The sequence below is a fragment of the Oryzias latipes genome, chromosome 18 (genome assembly GCF_002234675.1).
Source record: "Oryzias latipes chromosome 18, ASM223467v1".
NCBI classification, from domain to species: domain Eukaryota; kingdom Metazoa; phylum Chordata; class Actinopteri; order Beloniformes; family Adrianichthyidae; genus Oryzias; species Oryzias latipes.
This window is the reverse complement of record NC_019876.2, coordinates 24,236,846-24,260,302: the sequence shown is the minus strand read 5'-3', so window position 1 is coordinate 24,260,302 and position 23,457 is coordinate 24,236,846. Positions and strand designations below refer to the sequence as shown.

Sequence of the window (23,457 nt, the reverse complement as noted above, 5' to 3'; positions counted from 1 at the left end):
TTTATTTTTATTTTTTTTCAGTCATCAATCAGCATCCAAAAATCCATCAATATCCTCATCTTGTGTATCTGAAATGAACAGCTGGGCTAAATTTTTGTCAAACACGCCAGCTTCCCTTTCGTCATAGTCAGAGTCAGCATCAGAGTCAGAGTCCGTCTCGTCGCTCTGCTTGTCGTGCTGGTCCCCTTCTTTTCGACAGCGTGACTCACCGGGAAACCGGGAGCATGTGAGTAAGGCATCAGCAGTGTTTGATCGATGTAGTCAGCTGGGAACCAATTCTTATTAAAAATGAAAGGAAAGAACAAGGGGCAGAAGAAGGCAGGGCAACCATCTTAGGGCCCGTGGTAGATCTATTTGACACCTACTGGGGCTGCGGGGTCGGGGGGGGGGGCTTGTATGGCTTTTTCCTTGGGGGGGGGGGGGGGGGGCTGCCTGGGAGAGATGGAGGGCCCACTTTCGGTATGGGACCTTGGAGGTGTAACCCTTGTGGTATCCTAGGCACTTTAACGTTGGGAGTTGGGTCATCTAGACCCACTAGACAGTGTGCTGAACCTTTTTTCTTCAATGATTTGTGATCTTCACTGGTGTCCATGGATTACATGAAATCTTTCCACCTTTATCCACTTTTGTCATGGTAGGGAGAACACGTCAAAGTAAGGGTGGGGTCATCTAAGATAGCACAAGGGTTAACAGGTCGGGGTCTCCGCTGAGGCAATCGGGGGTCGCCCCGGCTGGTTGGCTTCCTTGGTCCCGTCGAGGCCTCTCCAGAGCTCTCCCAAGGCCAGTGCCTGGGGGCGGCGCTTTCTGGCTCCTCTCTCTCTCTGTGGGGTGGGTGGTGTGGGGCCTGTGGGGTCGGCACCTCGCGGGATGGGACCCCTGGGCTGAGGAGACCTGAGCCCTATGCTGGGGGGGGGGGGGGGGGGGGGGCACTGGCTGTTTGACTTACCCTCTTCCTCATATAAACTCTTATTAGGGCGATAGGGGGGGATGGTTTCAGCCTGCAATGTACATTTGGGGGAGGAGCCACTTGGCAGTGTTCCCCCTTCCATGGTTGCCGTATGGAATAGCCCCCCCCGTTCTTGGTTTTAATTGCACCTTAGACATGTAAGACCCTTGGTGGGGGGGGGTGCTTAGACATCACTGCCAGCAAGCAGGAGATGTCATCTCAGTGCCCTACCTGCCAATTTTAACTGCACCCCCTTAGTACACACACCCTTTACCTCTCAAAATATACAATCCAATACAAACACACATACATACACACAAACACCCTCCCAAACACACACATGCATTTCACAAGGAAGGTGGGACCTATGACCATCTGTCCCCTACCCCATTCCTGGTAGGGGGTACCAGGCCCTTGGTAGCAACGGCCGTGTTCCCTGGGTGCTGGCTTCCTGGGTCCGCAGCCCTCTCTCCACGCAGGGAGAGGGATCCCTGAGTTCTCTGTCAAGACCAAGAGCCAGAAATCACATCACACAAGAGCCGGGGGGCGTCCGTGTCCCTGTGGTGTGGGTTCTGGTCCCTGCCCCTGAGCGCTGGGCCTTGCCAAATTTCCAACTGTTTTACAACACTTCCTGTGAACCCCCTCTTCCCCTGGGTGCCCTCCTGGGTGGTGATGAAGTGCTAGTCTGGGGCTGTGGGTGCTCTTCTAGGGCGGGGTCCCACGGCAGGGGGGCTGCTCTCCAGGTTGGGCTGGAACTTCCACTCTCTGTCCCCCCCATGCCTTCCTGCCCCCGTGGCGGTCCTGCTGGCCCTGGCATCGGTGGCGGATGTGATCGCCCGAGGGGGGCGGTTGTTCTCTATCTGCTGCCGTGCGGGCGTTGGGGGGGTTCTAGCTGCCGCTGCTGCTGCGGCGGGGGTCTTGGTGTGGGGATGGCTGGTCACTCCCCCTCCTTCTTTTCACATTCCACCATCCATTTTAGAAGAACATAACACTCACTTGAGCACAGGTGTTGGCTCACCTTTGCACTAATAGTTTGTGTGATTGAATGAAATGTTTCACAGTAGTTGGTCTGAAGGCATAAGTATGCGTGTGTGAACACTATTTGTATTGTGTACATGTAGACATGTCTGTAGGTGGACATTTTTGGAGCCAACAGGTATGTTTGTGACATTTGTGTTTGTATTACATCTGAATCTCACAGTAACGAGTATAACCATCCAAAAACTTTTTGCTTTGTCCTGCTTCATGGTCCCCCCCCCCCCCATAATCACCCTCCTACCCCCCCTCACATCCCTCTCTCTTCTTCCCTCCTTTCCTTTTCCGTCCGATCCAACACAAAAAAAACAACAACAATGAGATGAATCATTCATTCAGAAAGATCAATGCAACATTTTGTTTAACTTTATTGATTTTTCACAGAAATGTAAGTGATAAAATGACTTGATTTTTAAATAATTTATTTGTAAATTATGGTGGAGAATAAATATTTGGTCAATAACAAAAGTTCAACTCAATAAATTGTTATAAACCCTTTGTTGGTACATTTTCTATCTTCAAAAGGTTTTCACACACTGTTGCTGGTGTTTTGGCCCATTCCTCCATGCAGATCTCCTCTATAGCATTGATGTTTTGGGGCTTTCAATTCCTTCCAAAGATTTTCTAAGGGGTTCAGATTTAGGGACTAACCAGGTCGCTTCAGGACCTTGAAATGCTTCTTACGAAGTGACTCCTTTGTTACCCTGGCAGTGTGTTTGGGATGGTTGTCATGCTGAAAGATCCAGCCACGTTTCATTTTCAATGCCCTTGTGGATGGAAGCAGGTTTACTCAAAATCTGATGATACACGGCCCCATTCATTCTTTCCTTTACACAGATCAATCAACCTGGTTGTTTTGCTGATAAACAGCCCCAAAGCATGATGTTTCCACCCCCATGCTTTACAGTAGGTATGGTGTTGTTTGGATGCAGCTCAGCATTCTTCCTCCTCCAAACATGATGAGTAGAGTTCTTACCAAAAAGTTACATTTTGGTTTTATCCAACCATAGGACATTCTCTCAATCCTCTTCTGGATCATCCAAATGCTCTCTACTAAACTTCTGACTCCTGCACATGTACTGGCTTTAACAGGGGGACACATCTGGCACTGCAGGATTTGAGTCCCTGGCGGTGTAGTGTGTTACTGATTGTAGCCTTTGTTACTTTGGTCCCAGCTCTCTGCAGGTCATTCACCAGGTCTTCTAGTTCAGGGATATTGGCTCACCGTTCTTGTGATCATTTTGACCCCACAGGGTAAGATCTTGTGGGGAGCCCCAGATGGAGGGAGATCATCAGTGGTCTTGTATGTCTTCCATTTCTAAATAATTACTCCCACAGTTGATTTCTTCACACCAAACTACTTACCTGTTGACCTGCATCAGTCTTTCCAGCCTGATGCAGGTCAACAGTTTGCTTTCTGGTGTCCTTAGACAGCTCTTTGGTCTTGGTCATAGTGGAGTTTGGATGGTGACTGTTTGAGATAGAGTACAGATGTCTTTTATATAGATAACCAGTTCAAACAGGTGCTATTAATACAGGTAACGAGTGGAGGACAGAGGATCCTCTTACAGATGACGTTACAGGTGTCATGGTGCCTTTTGCAGGCTTCTCCTCCCCCCTCCCTTCTCTGCCCTACCTTCCAGATTGGACCCAGCTGTTGGCACTCATCTCATCACCTGCCTGCTCTTTTTAAGAAGATCCATCTCCAGCATTTGTCGCCAGTTTGTTGCCCCACTAGTGCATTACCTGGTCTCAAGCTTTTGTCTGTTGCTCTCGTTGCTCATGCTTTATATTAACCGCTCTTCTCCGCCTCGTCTACAGGACGAAGTACCACGAGTGTCAACCTGGGTCCTTTCTTCTCACGAGCAGTCTGATCCTCATCAGAATCCAAAGCCTCCAGCCACGCCACGACTTTGAACCACATTGAAACTCACCTCAAGTCTCGGTTCCTCTCCATGCCTTGACCACAAATCCACGCCACATCACTGGGCACAGTCGCTTCACAAGAATCATTATACCGTCGGAAAAACCTCAACAATACTCACCCGCTGGTCCTCATCTAGAAAAATAAATCTGTTAGTTCTCCATAATTCTCCTGTGCTCCTTCCGGGTTCCAGCGTCTGGGTCTGTTCAGGCTAAGCCGATCATGACAACAGATCTGTGAGAGACAAAAAATTGCGCTTGTTTGTAGGTAATCAAATACTTCTTCTCCACCATAATTTGCAAATAAATTCCTTAAAAAAAGAGTTCAGAGTTCTAAAAAACAAATTAAAAAAACAAGTGAGGTTAGTGAGGCTAGGCCCCACCTCTCATTGTGATAAAATAGAAAATAGTACATTAAGTAAATATTATTTTCAAGTGATCCGTGTTAAAGATGCATTTTCAGTTGATCAAACATGTTTTCCACAGTTTCTGAGGTTAAAATCTGCAAATTTGAGTGTTGTGCGATCACATACGAAGCAGAAACTCCGGGTGAGGCTCTGGAGCGTTTCGCCTCATGTCTGAATGTTGGACTCAGTTTTTACAGAGACGTGCACTCAGAGCGCTGATGTAAGGGTGGAGAAAAGGCTGCCGGTTAGGCGAGCCTCGCCAGCAAGGGGCAGACGTGAGCTGACAGCTGCTTCGTAGCTACACTGGTGCAGTAGAAACAGAACAGACTGAGGACGTCTTTCTCCATTGAGAGGGAGAGACTCATTAAAATAAAGGAAAATAAGGAAGACTTTTCCAACAGATCATAGAGCTTTTTGTTGAGAAGGATCGGAGGACAGACTCAAAAAGTAAAGCCAAACATGGTTTTCAATTTTGTTATTTAAAATAATGTCATGGGAGTAAGTGGAAAAAAATGTAAGTATTTGAAAACTAAATATTAGGCGTAAAGTAATTATAATTATTCATTATCATAGACAACATTTGATAACACTGATTAAAGCTCCAGAATTTGAAGTTGGAAAAATACCAGAAATAGTTACTGAGGGTCAGAATTAATGTGCTGAACACATCTGTATACTTTAATTTGTTTACAGTATATATGAATAATTTATACACAAGAAGAGTGCTCTATCCATGTCTATAAAATAAATATTCTCTTTAGGACAAATGTGTTCTTGTGTGCATCTTATATACTGTTACCCTGTTGGATGAATGAGGACATATTCAGTTCTTGCAATTGTAAATCAGTGCCTCACCAGCCATCAACCTCACCGCACGTCACTGGTCAAAGGGGTTGCTGGAGCCTATCAAATAGTACTGGGCAAAGGCTTGGTAAACCCTGGACAGTCCATCACAAGACCAAACAGAGGCAGACAACTACACATACTCACATCTAAGAAACATCTCTAGAAACAACACTTAAACCATCAAGCATGTCTTTGAAATATGTGAAGAAGGCGGAACAAAATACAAAAACCCACATTGTCAGGGACTGATGGTGAAAGACTGTAACTATGTCTTGATGACTGCTCTACTGTGAAATAAAAGATGTTATAGAGCATGTGATTGTTCAGTCACTTCTGATTGGTCGATCACATCCAGTCCTGACACTTAAAAGTAGAGAACTAACTAGCCTCTCTCAGTGAGACTCAGCAGGTTCAGAAAAATGACTCTTCTGGTGTTTGCTGGCTGTGTGACATGTCTGCTCCTGGGAACCGTGGGTGAGTTTCATCCTTTTAAGAGTTACGATAAATATTTGTTATGCTGAACTCCAAAAGTTGAAAGATTAAATATAAAAACGCATGTTTGTTCATTTTCTCATCAGCTAATTCTTGGGCTCAGAAATCGTCTGCTTCTTTACATTTTGAATCAGTTTTTGTTGGACAAGAAGTGACTTTAAAATGTTTTCATGGAGGCACTGTGGCAGATTTCTTTTTTTGGTATAAACAACCTCTGGGACAAAAACCACAGCGCATGTCTACATTTTTGGATTATAACAAAAATGGAACTTTTTTGGATGATTTCAAGAAGGATCTACGGTTTGAACTACAGACAAATAAAGACACACACCACTTGAAGATCTCAAATGTAAAAATGTCAGATTCTGCTACCTACTACTGCATCAGTTCTTATTCTTATGCATTTACATTTTTGGAGGCCTATAGTCTCCATGTGAAGGACCATTCTTACATCCAGACTTCAATGGATCAGTCGTCCTCTCAGAACATCCATGCAGGAGACTCTGTGACTCTGAACTGTACAGTACACACTGGGAGCTGTGATGAAGAACACAGAGTTTACTGGTTCAAAGACTCTGAAGACTCTCATCCAGGACTCATTTACACTCATGGAGGCAGGAATGATCAGTGTGAGAGAAAGAACAACACACAAACACACAGCTGTGTCTATGAGCTGCCCATAAAGAACCTGACAGAGTCTCATGCTGGGATCTACTACTGTGCTGTTGTCTCATGTGGACACATACTGTTTGGAAACGGGACCAAACTGGAACTCACAGGTGAGTTACAGTGATATTTGTGGAGAGTTAACATAGAGTTGTTGTAAAAAAGTTAACATCAGAAATGTGTTTGTGTGACTCTCTGCAGGTCAGACAAACTCTTTGTTGGTGTATTTCTTAACTGGAACTTTGACCTTCATGAGCATCCTTGTTGTTTTTCTGGTTTACAAGATTAAAAAACACATTTGCTTCCAGTCTAAAGGTACAGAAACTATGAATCTCAGTTTTCTCACAGTTCTCTGAACATACTGTTTGCAAATGAACATTTTGTGTTTTAAAACCAGATGAGGGGTCAGCAGCTGCCTCTACACCAAATACAGAGGTTTGATATCATTTCATTATTAATAACAAATGTTATTGTTTCAAAGGTTGAAGTTTTTGTTTCATCTTCAGGCTGAGAACAAAGACACAGAAAGCCTCCATTATGCTGCTGTTAATGTTAAGAAGTCCAACAGATCAAGAAGACAGAAGAACGACTTAAACACAGTCTGTGTTTATGCCAGTGTGACACAACAGAACTGAACTGAATGGGATCTTCAACTGAAGGGGATGTTCTGTTGTTTGTTTTGAATGATAGGATTTTAAATAAATTATAAAATGACATCTCTCTCCATTGTCATGAATTTAACAACATTTTATTGTTGTTCAAAATGTTTTTCTGTTTAAATGTTTCACCAGAGGTTTTTGCACGGAGTTTCAAAGTAGCCCTGTAACATCCCACCCCATGGGAGGGAGAACATAGGTCACATAAAGAATACATTTAAAGCCGGTAGGGTTTAGACTGCCAGGGCAGCTGTTTATTTGATGGACAAACAAAACCTAAAGTGGAATTTAAACCAGAGGAACATTACCAAGACAAGACCATAAATGAAAAGAAAGACCACACGCAAGAAGGAAAAACCAGGCCTTTCCCACAGGGAAAGCTAAGTCCAACAGCAAGGGCAAGGTGAGAAACGCAGTTCTCTCAGGGAATTCAGCTTCTACTGGAACAAGGGCTGCTGAGGCTTTTAAGTTTCCCGCCCAGCCTGGTTATTGGACAAAGGAAGGAAGCCACAATCATCTCCTGCAGGAGGTGGAGTCTAACAGTGTGGTGGAGTAAGGATTAGACACACACACCCATTCACACAAACAAAATACACCGAAAACGCCTGAGGGCATAACACCGCTCCCTTTAAGTTTCAAACCCATAGGCCTAAGGGTTTTTAACCAGAACCACCAAACAAATTCAGGTGTGTGTGTTACATTACCGAAGATGGAAGCAGAATTATCCGGACTTGGAGAGGACATCTGCTAACAAGTTCTCTGTACCATTTTTGTGAGGGATTTGCAGATAATAGTCCTGCACCAATTAAACCCAATGCATGGGAGGCTGATTGTGGTTATACATCCAAGAAAGAGAAACAAGTGGGTTGTGATCAGGAAGACAACAACTGGCAGAGGACTGGATCCAACATACACATCAGGGTTGAAGTGAGAGCAACAACGCCAACGTTTCCTGTTCTATGGTGGAATAGTTCTGCTGCTGTCTGTTAAACTTTTTTGAAAAGTAACAGACCGGATGTTTCACGTCATCTGCATCCTTCTGCGGAAGAACCTTACCAGCACCCTTTTGGATGGCATTGACTTCCAGCACAAAAGGCTGAGAGGGGTCTGGTGCAGCTAGAACAGGGGCATGACATAACATATACTTCACACTATCAAAAGCATGCTGGCATTTGGGGCTCCAAGTAAACTTTGGACTAACCAAAGCTGTAAGAGGACAGACGACAGACGGAAAGTTACTGCAGAAGTTCCTGTAGTATCCTACGACACCAAGGGACCCATAACCTACGCAAGTCACGATAAGTGGTAGGAGTGTGGAAGCTGATTGATTCAACCTTGAACTCCAAGGGTCAAACTTTCCCCTGCCCTACTTGTCTTCCCAGATAAGTGACTGTAGCCTGTGTAACCCCTGTGCTAACCTTAGCATTTTAATGTTGGGAGTTGGGTCATCTAGACCCACTGGACAGTGCTCTGAACGTTTTTTCTTCAATGATTTGTGAACTTCACTGGTGTCCATGGATTACTTGAAATCTTTCCACCTTTATCCACTTTTGTCATGGTAGGGAGAACACATCAATGTGAGGGTAGGGTCATCTAAGATAGCACAAGGGTTAAATCAGCATTTTGCCAAATTTAATGCAAGCGGTGCGTTTGCCAAATGGGAAAATGCTGTGTGCAGCGTCTCAACATGCTCCTCCCAGGTTGAGGAGTAGACGACTACGTCATCCAGAGAGGCACTCCAGTTTGGAAGGCCAGCAAGCACGATATTTATCAATGAAGATTGAAGATTGGCCGGCGCGTTACACAAACCAAATGACATTACGGTATATTGTAAGAAGATGTCAGGTGTAACGATGCTGAAATTTCTAAGGCACGCTCTGTCAAAGGGACCTGCCAATATCCTTTCAGAAGATCCAGAAATCCTAGAAAGAGGATAGGAATCAAGGACTGTGACCGAGTTAACTCATCTAAAAATCTGTGATGAACTGAGGGATTCCATGGGGTTTCTTTTCCACCAAACACGGGGAGCTCCAGGAACTGACACCAGGCTTAGCAGGACCATTTTTCACTAAATAGTCCGTTTCCTGTTTCATGAGAGTTCTCTTCTCAGGATTAACATGGTATGGATGTTGTTTTATTGGTTTATTTATTTTCACAGCAATATCGTTTTTGAAAACAGTAGTTAAAGTTGGCACATCATTGAAAAGGCACGTGTATTTTGAAACACATACTCGTGCATCATGTAGATGGTCAGGTTCTGCTGGGAGAACTTTGGCATCTCAGAGTTGGACAGTCTAGCACAGCAGCGAGGTGATGAAGTAAGGCGCAGACCGTCATCCTTCACAGAGTCATCAGGGTTATCTGGCTGAACAGTGACTGCGGCAGAGACCCGTGGAGTTGGAGTCACAATGGACTCTGAAGCTTCACGCTAGTGAAATGGCTTTAACATGTTTATGAGACAAACGTGAACTGGACCTCTGGATCGAGGAGTGTGGCCAAAAACTAGTTCAGCTGGACTGAATCCAAGTGACTCCTGTACAGACTCACATGCAGCAAACAAAACAAAAGGGACACCCGCATCCCAATTGTACATTAACTCAAAACAATATTTTGAAGCCTGGATTTTAGAGTTTGATGCCAACTTCTAGTGGACCCTGAGACTATGGATGGTACGCATTAGAGGTTCTATGAGTTATGCCGAGGTTTTGGATGACCTGTTTAAACAAGCTGGATTTGAAATTGGTTCCTTGATCCGTTTGAAGTGTTTTAGGTAAACCAAAGGTATAGAAGAAGTTTGAAGTTTAATGACAGTGTGAGCGGTTATTTTTTGCAGAGGTACAGCCTCAGAAAAATGTATGGCTGCGCACATTATAGTAAATAGGTACTGGTAACCGTTTTGGGTACGAGGCAAAGGGCCAACACAGTCACTAATTATGCGATCAAAAGGGTTTTCAATTACGAGAATTGGTTGTAACCGCACGAGCTGGCTACAACTTGCGCTGTATGATTTGGTACACTATCATAGACATGAACGTGAAAATCTGCAAGGGTTTTTTGTAAGACTTCGAGATGTGGCACACCTTACCACTGGCTACATTGTTTGCAAACAAAAAAGCCACCCCTTTCATGGGTAATGTCGGACAAAATGCCATGGGGAAGACATCAGATATGAATTCAGACCTCAAATGGACTCGATGTCGGGGCGAGGAGTAAACTTCACGCCAATTCCACATAGTATGATGTCATATACACAAGAAGAACAGGCTGTGAAGTTTAGTCGCCAGATTTGACATGCAAATTTTAGCCAATCAGTTCAACCAGAAAGGTTTCCTCTCCCAACTGACAAAAAGCCCCCTTAACTGTGCGCGCAAACACAGCGAGCGCGCAAAGGGGAAGTGAGCATGCAGGATCACGGCTCAGTTGGGATTGTAGGCGTGCAGTTGTAAAACGCGGGGTCGCTCGGTTAGAATTGCTTATGCGCGCTTGTAAGGTTCGCTCACTCAGTTCCTGAATACACCCGCTCAGTTGTCTTTGCTCTCGTTCAATTTATGGCAGCGGTGAAGCGCCATACTAAAATCACAGTTAGTGATCCATCTGTATCTCTCAATAAGCACACAGGATGCCTAACTGTGCATTCACCACTCAGTGAGTCAAATCCTTCAAGAACCAACGGCTTAAAACAGAAGTCGAGAGTTTGATCGCATTTAACTGACGGAGGGTCGGGATGAGTCCATGGGCCACGTACAGTTTCATTTTTCTATGCAAATATTATTATTATATTTATTGCAAATATTTCAAAGCCACACGTTACAAATGAATGCTTAATGTAGTGTATTTTTATAGACAGTTTAGGGAAGGAGGAAGTACCCAGGCGCAGAGAGGAGAAAGAGGCAGAAGGTTTCAGGGAAAACAGGGGCTTTAATAACTAAACAAACCAAATTACGACTGCATCAGGCAGGCAAACTCGAAAAAACGAAATAGACAAGAAATACACATAAACAGGGGAGACCTAATACTATGGATCAGCACAGGAGGAAGGGAAAGACGAGACTTAAATACACACAGACAAATGAGACACAGGTGAACACAATCAGGACAGATGGGGACCCAAAGTGAAACTCACTACTACAACAAAATAATTTACAACTACAAAATACAACTACAGAATAAAACAGGAAGTTAACTCAAAACATCACAGAACAAAAAACAACTAGGACACAAAAGCAAAGAACCTAAAACCATGACATAACCCCCCTCAAGGAACCGGTCTGGAGGACGACCGGGAGGCCGTGCTGTCCGGCGAGGCAGGTCTGGCCAGCAAACGGCTGGTGAGTCAAGATCAGAGTCTCGGGCACGTATGGAGTGATATTTCTGCCACCACGTTGCACACAAAACTTTCTAAGTTGAACACAAAAGTTTCTAAGTTTTTTGCTCAATTGTTTTTTTTGCTTTCAAAAACTTTTTTTTGCTTTCAAAAAGGTTTTTTGCGTTTGCAAAACACATTTTTTCGCGTGCGTTGTGTCAAATCTTGCTTTTGTCCTATCTTTGATTTTGCTGACCAGTTTGAGTGCGACTTAGTGTGTTATGACTGCCACTGGCATCGCCAAAAAGAAATTTGCATGCGTTGTGTGTCATCTCACTTTTTTCCTATCTTTACTGAGTTAAGTTTCAGTTTGACGTGACCAAGCTGCAATCAAACAGCTGCTGATTGGTCCAGATTCTAACCAATCACATTGCCATATGAATCTATCATGGTGTCTGTTGCCGAGGCTCAGAGGCTGAACCAGCTCTTTTTACCCTCATTTTTGTATTTTTGGATGAAGACGTTTTCATTTTTTTAAATATAGTTTTGACAATAATTCACATTTTCTTTTTTTAGCATTAGTTCATTTTTATTAAGTCAGATTTGTGAATTTATGGCTGAGGATCTCCTGAAACTGTCATGTTTATCTGCTGACATTAAATCAACAGGCCTGTGTGTGATCTGTGAATCCTGCAGAGCAAATTATTAGTGAAAAGTGTGATTTTCTTTAAGGTCTTTTTGTTAAAATAAAACAATAAAAGATTCAAAACACATATTATTTAATGCTGCACACATGTTTGGGATCAGATGAACAGCAGTAATAAGCAGAAGAATGATGGCTCACCACAGTAAACTCAATGTATATAACACAGAAGAGGCATTTTTTGACTTTTATTATCATTTATGTTTTAGAACTTGTAAGCGTTTGTCTAAAGTTAAAAAATATTAGTCATAAAAAATGCTATTTTCTCTTAAAATTTCAACCATTTTTGACTAAAATAAAATAATTGTTCAGATACAAATCTTAAAAAGTGTTGCTTCCCTGCTGGACAGAGTCAGAGCTCGGACGTTTTTTTTCTGCTGCAGATATTTTAAACACGTTCATCACTACACTGACATGAATAAATACTAAACTCTGTTTGATTTTAGCTGCTTTGCTGCTCCTTCTGGGTTTTACTCTGAGAGAAACGGGCCAGAATCATTGAAAACGGCAGAACCCCGTACGAACAGAACCGACACAAAGTCCATGTCTGCCTCGGCGTACCGTCAATATCCGTGATTGGTTAGAATCTGGACCAATCAGCAGCTGTTTGATGGCAGCTTGGTCACGTCAAACCGAAACTTAACTCAGCAAAGATAGGAAAAAAGTGAGGTGACACACAACGCATGTGAATTTCTTTTTGGCGATCTCAGTGGCAGTCATATCACGCTAAGTCGCGCTCAAAGTAGTCAGGAAAATCAAAGATAGGACAAAAGCGAGATTTGACACAACGCACACGAAAAAATGTGTTTTGGAAACGCAAAAAACGCTTTTGAAAGAGAAAAAAAGTTTTTGAAAACAAAAAAAGTTTTTAAAAGCAAAAAAAATTTTTTGGGAGCAAAAAACTTAGAAAGTTTTGTGTTCAACTTAGAAAGTTTTGTGTGCAACGTGGTGGCAGAAATATCACTGCATAGGCAGGTGGCTCGAGCTCAGAGTCTGGGGCAGGAGGCTCGAGCCAGCAGTCTGAAGCCGGCAGCACATATCCACAAAAAATCCTTGTCAGCCTTTAAAATCCTGCCCAAGATGTCAAATGAAGCTATAATTAATGTTAAAAAAAGAATCCAAACTCAGTTATAAGTGGAAAATCTTAATTTGAATTATTCTGATCTCCCAGATCTCATCCCATCACCCCTCCCTGTGATTATTTCTAGGATTAAATTACTTAAATTAAGGCTGGCTTCCTAAAAGTAAATACAATTACAAAGAGACAAATGAGCCATACGCAAAGGTAAGTTAGGGAGACATAGGTGAGACACAGGTGTCTTGTATGGATTTCTCCTTTTTTTCCACATAATAAGCGTGTGCGCCCTGCTTACACCCAATTTTCCCCTGCAGACAGCCCATATCCATATGGGCAGTTGTGACAAATGCTGTACTCGTGATTAGAGTTTGCCATAAGTGCATGCAACTTACATTAGCCTTGCAAATATTTTATGATTTACTTACCACACACACAACAATTCTACATTCCATTTTGAATGAGCTTCTTGGGAACTGCCAGACACACCTCTACTCCCCTTAAGATGGGCCTTGAGTCAGCTGCTCCGCTGTACAACCACAGGCCTGAACAACTCCAGAAACCAGCAGCACCCATACAAGTAAACCCCCATACAGATGCATGTGACCATAGATTCAACATTATAGACTTAATAAGACATGCAGCAAAACATAATACTTTTTGTGTTCTAAAGTTTGAAGAAAGCTGAGCTGAGCTGAAGGCAGACAGCAGCAGAGCTCTATTCTTGAGGACTGAAAGGCCACACAAATATTAATAAGCTGTTGTCCAATCGCTATGAACACCTGTCCAGCAACACAACTGGAAACACCGCAACTTAAACACAAATTGATCTGGTCTTTGCTACAACCAGCCACAAATAAAACGCCCTGCTAAAAACGCAGTGCTGCATGTAAACAGCCTGATCTTAACCTAATTTAGCATCTAGTTAAATAAAAAAACTTTTTTTTTTCATAATTGGAAATAAATTGAGGTATCATTGAGTTAAAACGTTCTTTATGTTTCCTGGTCAAAATGTGTAATTCTGATTCCTGCCTTAGCATTATTTTTTTCAGTTATTTTACTAAAACCAGAAAGAACATGACAATAATCAATCATTGTCACAGTTAGTGCGTTAGTGTAAATGTCTTTGGGAATATTGTGTGGTAAAAATTTGAGTTAAGGTTTACAATCAAGATCATTTGTTTAAATCTTTAATACAGGAAGACAAACATTTTTATGACATACAACAGACATCTTTAGGAATATATGGCTATCATAATCTAAAATGCAAAGTTATTTATTCCAACAGATAAACATTCTGCCATGTGCTAAGACGCACAAAGCTACATTCAGCTCTGCTGCTTTGCTCTGAAATACACACACACACTCCAGGTGTTCTCCATCTCCTTTATCTTGATTCCCCTGAATGCAGAGTAACAGGGATCTTCATCCTAGAAAATGTGAATTTCTAATCAAAAAAGGTATTTAGATTATGCTAATAAACATTTTTCTCTGTGTAACCTTCACAGAACAGTGGCTTTTAGTTACCAAACCAAGTCTTACCTTTGTTCTTGTCAAGACTGAAGCTGCAGAACAGAAATGTTTTTGTTAAACAGGCCATTTAAAATAATTAATGCACATAAAAAAAAAAAAAATTCAAGAAAAAGAATTGTATCAACTGCAAAATAATCTTATTGTAAAAAACATGTCTTAGTGACTAGAATTGTTATCTAAAATAAATAGGAATTCTTGTTAGGAAATTCTTTTTTTTACCCTTTTGACATATTTTTTCATTTATTTAAAGACGTTTTTCAGACTTTTTTTTAACTTCTCATAGGTGGCCTGTTTTGCAGTAAAAAAAACACAGTGAAGATAAGAATGATCTTAAACACCATCTTTTAAGCAAAATCCTTTTTTTTGTGGCATAAATTATACATGTATACATGTAATTATACATTGAAGTTCACCCACCCTTGGCTTTGCAGCTTGTTGTCTTCAGTATTATGTAAGATGTGATCAAGATCAGCGACGCTGCCAGAGCTCCACTCATAAAATACATGAATAGAGGAAATTTTGATTCTTGCGCTGAGAAAATTTCAAAGAAAACATAAATAAAGCGAAATGGAGTTTACAAGAAATACAAACTTTTGTCAAAAGCATTTCGCTTACAAAGAGATTCTCACCTCTAAGGTCCAGCTTGGTCCCGTTTCCAAACAGTATGTGTCCACATGAGACAACAGCACAGAAGTAGATCCCAGCATGAGGCTCTGTCAGGTTCTTTATGGACAGCTTGTAGACACAGCTGTGTGTTTGTGTGTTGTTCTTTCTCTCACACTGATCATTCCTGGCTCCATGGGTGTAAATGAGTCCTGGATGAGAGTCTTCAGAGTCTTTGAACCAGTAAACTCTGTGTTCTTCATCACAGCTCCCAGTGTGTACTGTACAGTTCAGAGTCACAGAGTCTCCTGCATGGATGTTCTCAGAGGACGACTGATCCACTGAAGTCTGGATGGTTAAACCTGAACCTTTTACATCAACTGTAAAAGCTGCTTTAAAAAACAAATATGTTTGATGATCTGAAATGCAGAAGTAAGAAGCGGAGTCTGATAGGTTCAGATCTGAAATTGTCAAATTACTACTTTGCTCTGATGATTTTAGCGTAAAGTGTGGATTGTTCTGGTATTCATGGGAAATTTGTAATGGTGTTTCATATTTGGTAAAATATGCTATAAGTTTTGGTTTTCGTCCCAGAATATGTTTGTACCATAAAATATATTTCAGAAAAACTCCGTCATAGAAACATGGTAAAGTCACAGTTTCTCCAATGTGAGCTGATAGAAAAACACTTTCTTGGTGATCAGATGAAGATGATCCCAGAGGAGGGCTCTGTGCTGAAATAAAGAATTAAAAATCAAACTTTTTCCATTTATTTCTCAATCTCAACACAGTTTAAAATATTAATTATTTTTAAACCTGAAATATCATAACTCACCAGTGTTCCCTGAAAGCAAACATGTCAGAATAACGACAAACTGAGCAGGTGTCACCATGTTTGGATTCTGGCGCTGAATGACAAAAAGCTTGACTCTCTCTACTTTATAGACGAGAGACTGCATCTGATTGGTCCGTCTGAAGTCACACACTTTCCCTTCTTAGGAAATATGATGTCATGTTCACAGAAACAAACCATGTCAAGATTTTATCTAGACAAGATCAGTGCAGGGAAGGAAAGAAAGATGAGGAACTTGTGGTTTGAATTAGATACAGTCTTAGATAAGAAAATACATTTTAATCATGCTACATGTAATTTAATTTTGTAATCTTAAATTTGTAGCAGCAGTCCATCAACTTTTTTTCAAGTAAATGTTAAAATCGATTTAAGAAAAGTAATCTATTGTTTCTTTCTCTTCAGTTTTATTGAATATAAAAGAAACATTTTCTCCAGGTAAAGACTTGTTCACATGTTGATCCAGGCTCCTTAGCTAAACACCACTATACTAGACATGTGTAGTGACATGTGCAGGGGTTGACCCAAATGGATGCTGCAGGTTTCTAGGTTGTTTGGTCTTAAAGAGTCCTCACAATGACTCTGTCTTGGATTCCTGATTCCCATGACCTTTCATTTTGCATTTAGCTTCATCTGCCTTCATCCTTAAACTGTGTTCACACTGAACAGGATTCATGTGTCATTGATGTAGAGTTTCAATGTTAAGTCAATGTACAGACGCAATTTGAGCGTTGGGGCGCAGTGCGTTGGTCCGGCAGCTGTGCATTTTGAGTGTCGCGGCGCAGCGCATCCAGAGTTGAAATAATTGAACTTTGGCGAGGTTTACGCATTGCGTCAACCAATCAGGGACTTCTTCTTTACAGCTCCCAGTGTGTACTGTACAGTTCAGAGTCACAGAGTCTCCTGCATGGATGTTCTCAGAGGACGACTGATCCACTGAAGTCTGGATGTCAGACGACGTGTCCCTCACATGCAGACTATACGCCTCCAAAAATGCGAATGCATAAGAAGAACTAATGCAGTAGAATCTGACATTTTCACATTTGAGATCTTCAAGTGGTGTGTGTCTTTATTTGTCTGTAGTTCAACCCGTGGATCCTTCTTGAAATCATCCAAAAAAGTTACATTTTTCTTATAATCCAAAAATGTAAACATGTGCTGTGGTTTCTGTCCCAGAGGTTGTTTATACCAAAAATAGAAATCTGCCAGAGTGCCTCCATGAAAACATTTTAAAGTCACTTCTTGTCCAACAGAAACTGATTCAAAATGTAAAGAAGCAGACGATTTCTGAGCCCAAGAATTAGCTGAGAAAAAAATTAACCAACAAGCATTTTTATATTTAATCTTTCAACTTTTGGAGTTCAGCATAACAAATATTTATCGTAGCTCTAAAAAGGATGAAACTCACCCACTGTTCCCAGGAGCAGACATGTCACACAGCCAGCAAACACCAGAAGAGTCATTTTTCTGAACCTGCTGAGTCTCACTGAGAGAGGCTAGTTAGTTCTCTACTTTTAACTGTCATGACTGGTTCATAACGTCTATAACATCTTTAGTTATTATGTTACAGTAGAATATCAGAGAAGTGAAAAGTGAGTTGTTATTACAGATATAAAAATATGAACACAAAGTTTGCAGCGTTGAAAGATCTGATTGAATATAAGACCTGAATCTTTTTCACAATAACTTTGGGCTGCAGTTTAGCTCAGGTGGTAGAGCAGGTCGTCCAACAACCAAATGCGTGGCGGATAAATTGCCGCTCTCCTTAGCTGGCCGTCACCCCCCGAGCATGGCTCATCTGCAGCTCACCGTTCCCCCCAGGGGATGTGTCAAAATGCAGAGAACAATTTGTGGGATAAATAAAATTAAATTAAAAAAAAAGATACTTGTAGAAGTAACGTTTCTTTGGAACTATTATCATCAACAACTGTAATACAATGGTTTTAAAAAACACTTGTTTTTTTTTAAGTAATGGTAGTTTCACATACAGCATGTTTGAGAAAAATGGATTTGTGAAGTCAAGTCACACCATAAACACCCCTCCTCCATGATGTTCTGACATGCCAACCTCAATTCTGTAAGACAGGGTTGGGTAACCCCATATCTGGCTCTTTTGATGGCTACTTCTGGCTCACAGACAAAACTTTAGTTATAAAAATAAATTTTCCATTAGACCAATAATAAAAAAGAAAGTAACATAAGGTAGATATAGGAACAAATAAACATAACAGTAGCAGTAGTTCCTGTGTGACAGTTTCTGTGGTTTTTTTCCATTTTCTTGAGTGGTCAGGAGTTCATCAGAGTGACAGCTTGGGGGAAGAAGCTCTCCTTGTGGCGAGTGGTTTTGGTGCGCATTGTCCTAAAGCGCCACCCTGACGGGAAAAAGGCTGAAAAGGCAGTGTCCAGGATGAAAGGGGTCTTTTACGATTCTGCCAGCCTGCTTCAGATCCTGGATCGGTTTTTATGGAGGGGAGGCTAGAACCAATAATCCTCTCAGAAGATCTAATGATTCTCATAAAGATGAGTCTGTGTATGTCGTGTCTGGTTGCTGATTCCAAACCAGACCGTGATGGATGTGGTCAGAACAGAGTGGATTATTGCCGTGTAGAAGATGGTCAGCAGCTCCTGAGGCAGGTTGAACTTCTTGAGTTGTCGCAGGAAGTACAACCTCTGCTGAGCCTTTATCTGGAGTGAGTCAATGTGAGAGGTCCACTTAAGGTTCCGTGAGATGGAGGACCCCAGGAACCTGTGGAGTCTGTTGAGGGGACAGTGCTGTTGAGAATTGTGTGTGGGGGGGTGTGGTATGGGGGATTCCTCCTGAAGTTCACTGTCATCTCCATCATTTCTCCACTTAGTGGGTTCAACTCCAGGTGGTTCTGGCTGCATCAGAGGACTAGCCGCTCCACTTCTCCTCTGTATGCAGTCTCATCACCATCTTAGATGAGCCCAATGACTGTGGTGTCATCTGCAATTTCAAGAGTTTTACAGAGGGGGGCTCCTGATGTGCAGTCATTGGTGTAGAGGGAGAAGAGCAGAGGGGAGAGAACACACACATAGATGTCTGCAGGGTCCAGGTGATGCAGGATGTAGTGGAGAGCCATGTTGACTGTGTCATCCCCTGACCTGTTTGCTCTGTAGGCAAACTGCAGGGGGTCTAGCAGAGGGTCAGGGATGACCTTCAGATGGTTCAGCACCAGTCGTGCAAAGAATTTCATGACTACCTAGGTCAGGGCAACTGGTCTGTAGTCATTAAATCTTGTGACTGGGGACTTCGTGGGAACTGGGATGATGGTGGAGAGTTTGAAACAAGCAGGGACCATGCACATCTCCAGGGAGCTGTTGAAGATCCCGGTGATGTAAACTCTGGATGTGCTGCGCCGCGACACTTAAAATGAACTGCTGCAGATGCACGCTCAAATTGCGTTTGTACATTGACTTAACATTGAAATTCTACACCGCTGACACATGAAACCTGTTCAGTGTGAACACAGTGTAACCCTTGTGCTATCCTAGGCACTTTAACATTGTGAGTTGGGTCATCTAGACCCACTAGACAGTGCGCTGAAACTTTTTTCTTCAATGATTTGTGATCTTCACTGGTGTCCATGGATTACATGAAATCTTTCCACCTTTATCCACCTTTGTCATGGTAGGAATAACACATCAATGTAAGGGTGGGGTCATCTAAGATAGCGCAAGGGTTAAGGATGAAGGCAGATGAAGCTAAATGCAAAAAGGTCATGGGAATCAGGAACCCAAGACAGAGTCATTGTGAGGACTCTTTAAGACCAAACAACCTAGAAACCTGCAGCATCCATTTGGGTCAACCCCTGCACATGTCACTACACATGTCTAGTATAGTGGTGTTTAGCTAAGGAGCCTGGATCAACATGTGAACAAGTCTTTACCTGGAGAAAATGTTTCTTTTCTATTCAATAAAACTTAAGAGGAAGAAACAATAGATTACTTCTCTTAAATCGATTTTAACATTTACTTGAAAAAAAGTTGATGGACTGCTGCTACAAATTTAGGATTACAAAATTAAATTACATGTAGCATGATTAAAATGTATTTTCTTATCTAAGACTGTATCTAATTCAAACTAAAGGTTCCTCATCTTTCTTTCCATCCCTGCACTGATCTTGTCTAGATAAAATCTTGACATGGTTTGTTTCTGTGAACATGACATCATATTTCCTAAGAAGGGAAAGTGTGTGACTTCAGACGGACCAATCAGACGCAGTCTCTCATCTATAAAGTAGAGAGAGTCAAGCTTTTTGTCATTCAGCGCCAGAATCCAAACATGGGGACACCTGCTCAGTTTGTCGTCATTCTGACATGTTTGCTTTCAGGGAACACTGGTGAGTTATGATATTTCATGTTTAAAAATAATTAATATTTTAAACTGTGTTGAGATTGAGAAATAAATGGAAAAAGTTTGATTTTTTAATCTTTATTGCAGCACAGAGCCCTCCTCTGGGATCATCTTCATCTGATCACCAAGAAAGTGTTTTTCTATCAGCTCACATTGGAGAAACTGTGACTTTACCATGTTTCTATGATGGAGTTTATTTGCAATATATTTTATCGTATAAACATATTCTGGGACAAAAACCAAAGCCTATCTCTCTTTTCAGTAAATATAGTGCAAAATTAATTTATTACAATAATTATAAGAACAATCAACGCTTTACTTTAAAAACATCAGACCAAAGTATCAGTTTGATCATTTCTAATCTGAAACAATCAGACTCAGCAATTTACTTCTGTATAGCTGGTTATCAAACACACATGAATTTCTCAGCAGTTCTTACAGTCAATGTAAAAGGTTCAGGTTTAACCATCCAGACTTCAGTGGATCAGTCGTCCTCTGAGAACATCCATGCAGGAGACTCTGTGACTCTGAACTGTACAGTACACACTGGGAGCTGTGATGAAGAACACAGAGTTTACTGGTTCAAAGACTCTGAAGACTCTCATCCAGGACTCATTTACACTCATGGAGGCAGGAATGAGAAAGAACACACAAACACACAGCTGTGTCTATGAGCTGCACATAAAGAACCTGACAGAGTCTCATGCTGGGATCTACTACTGTGCTGTTGTCTCATGTGGACACATACTGTTTGGAAACGGGACCAAGCTGGACCTCACAGGTGAGTTTTACTATTGAGGAATAAAGTCAGTGGATGAAACAATAGTCAAGGGAATTTAAAGTTAAATAGATTTTTAATCTGGTTCCTGACTCTGCAGCTCCTCTGAACTCTGTGATTCTGAACACTTTGGTTGGATTATTGACGGTCATGAGCGTCCTCGTTGCTTTTCTGCTTTTTCTGCTGTGGAAAATCAACAAGAGCAACAACTGCACCTCCACAGGTACAGAATCTTCTTTCTCTATGTTAACAAATGTGTTCTTGAATTAAACTTTTCTGTCTTCAATAACCAGAGGAAAGATCACCTGCTGCCCCCTTAAGAAGGTCAGAGGTGAGACTCAACTCTCTTCAGTTATCATGTTAATCTTGGATTCCCACAAAGTTCACACTGTGATTCTCTTCTGTCAATTTGGTTTCAGGTTGAGAACAAAGACACAGAAAGCCTCCATTACGCTGCTGTTAATGTTAAGAAGTCCACCAAAACAAGAAGTCAGAAGTACGACTCCAACACCGTCTGTCTCTATGCAAGTGTGAGACAGCAGAACTGATCTTGTTTTTTTATTAAATTATCTGAAGGTATTTTCTACAAAAATAATGTACGTTTGGCTTGTTGTTCATTAATACACATCCTCTTGTTTGGATAACCCAGTCTTTGTGTTAATTCATCAATTTTTGCTTTACAGTGTTATGATTTGTTTTGAGGTTTTTTTTTTGGAAACAGGAAAAATAAATTCAGTTGTATTTCATTCTTCAGCACCAGGCAGGATCTGAAAACCTATTTACAAAGAAAATAGTAAGAAAACTACAAGACAAAAACATTTAAAATACTCCCTTTAAAAAGAACGAACTAGTCTTCCAGTAAGAAATTGTGGGTTTAAGGAATGAAAGCTTTATTCAAAAGACATTAATTAATTTACTGCTAAACTCATTTAACTTAGAAGGAACCCAGCAAATCTTCCAACATTTAAGCTAACTAAACAATCTGTTTTTCTCGTTTTGTGTTCAAGGTTTTATGGATAAAAGACTGTTCAGTTTACGAGCTTTAAACCCGTAGCTATTTGGACACCTTTTGACTGTTTATCTTTGGTTTAGGAGTGTTGGCAATTCTGTGCATTTCCAGAACTGCAATTTTAAACATGTTTATGTCTTGAAATATGTGTCACTGTGATGGACCAGTCATGATTGAGTCACAGATTTGATTAACCGGAATGTGGATTTTATTTACACTCCAAAAATATATAATTCTAAACATTACAAAAATGGACTCACCACAAATATGTCTGCCAGACAATTAAAGCAAAAGTTCAATTATAGACCTAAAGCAAGCAGAACTGATTGAGTCAATAAAGAACATCCGTCTATCTGTATTCTTAGCCTGCTGTATTTCTGTCGGGGTCACAGGGTTGCTGGAGCCTGTCCCAGCTACAGTTAGGTGAAGGCGGGTAAACCATGAACAGGTCACTAGACTGTTGTAGGGCCTCAAAATCACACATTCACACATAGAGGCAATTTACAGTCATCAATTAACCTAAGAAGTTTGATTTTTGGACTGTGGGAGGAAACCACAGTACCTGGAGAAAACCCACGCATGCATGAGGAGGACATGCAAACACCACATAGAAAGATCCCAACCGAGTTTTGACATGGTCAATTTTTGTTATGTGGGGCCACATGTATAATCTTCATTGTATTAATGTTCTGGATAGTGAATAACTAGCTAATAAAAATGATGTTTCTTCTCATTCAGCATTAGCAGTAGTACTCGTGCAAATACTAATATCTTATTGTGAGTAGTGAATGCTTTCTCATGAGGTGGAGAAGACTGCTGTGCATATATCCACCACTTTGGGCACCACTGCATTAAACTCAACACAAATCAAATGATGCCCTATAGGTTCTCTGTTTGTTGTGTTTCATTTTGCTCTTTGTCATGTTTTAAAGTTGTTCATCAAAAGCACTTTCTGCCACTGGACTTTTCTTCACAGACACATTTCCTTGACTAAAAGATCTGGCATCTCTGTTGGAAATTGTTTGCACTGCAGTTCACGTCATGCCACCCAAGTGTTATGAGAAGCCACATCTTAAGCCTTAGTCAAATGAACACGTACGGGGGTTGAGTCGCTTGGGTGCTGCAGGTTTTTGAGTTGTTTAGGCCCGTAGATGGTCGTAGACAGGAGCGGCTGCATCATAAAGGGAGTGCAAATATGTCTTCATTGTGGCTAATGCATCCATGTCAAGCATGTGGTAAGTATAATGTGACGTAATT

At 41.4% G+C, this 23,457-nt stretch overlaps 1 protein-coding gene, 1 long non-coding RNA gene and 2 pseudogenes across 4 annotated transcripts in view; 2 read left to right on the top strand and 2 right to left on the bottom strand.

Moving 5' to 3' along the window:
- The window catches only part of LOC101164541 (uncharacterized), a 33,046-nt gene extending 26,015 nt beyond the window's left edge, over window positions 1–7,031 (top strand). Inside the window, exons 1-5 of one of the 3 annotated variants that reach the window (XM_004086754.3) lie at window positions 5,440–5,631; window positions 5,736–6,428; window positions 6,517–6,630; window positions 6,713–6,750; window positions 6,822–6,950. In XM_004086754.3, coding sequence (XP_004086802.1) covers window positions 5,577–5,631; window positions 5,736–6,428; window positions 6,517–6,630; window positions 6,713–6,750; window positions 6,822–6,950 — 1,029 coding nt within the window. In that variant the 5' untranslated portion in view covers window positions 5,440–5,576. Of the gene's footprint in view, window positions 1–5,439; window positions 5,632–5,735; window positions 6,429–6,516; window positions 6,751–6,821 lie in introns of those variants that run through there. The other 2 variants (XM_020701939.2, XM_023965769.1) reach the window with 2 other exon arrangements.
- Window positions 6,213–21,150, bottom strand: LOC111949290. Its single transcript, XR_002875304.1, has 2 exons — window positions 21,104–21,150; window positions 6,213–6,337 (listed from the first exon to the last, which is right to left on the bottom strand). It is a non-coding gene; the product is annotated as an uncharacterized LOC111949290 (long non-coding RNA).
- LOC101169278 lies at window positions 14,282–17,532 on the bottom strand (annotated as a pseudogene).
- LOC101165291 lies at window positions 20,107–22,249 on the top strand (annotated as a pseudogene).
- The last annotated feature ends 1,208 nt before the right edge of the window (window positions 22,250–23,457 follow it).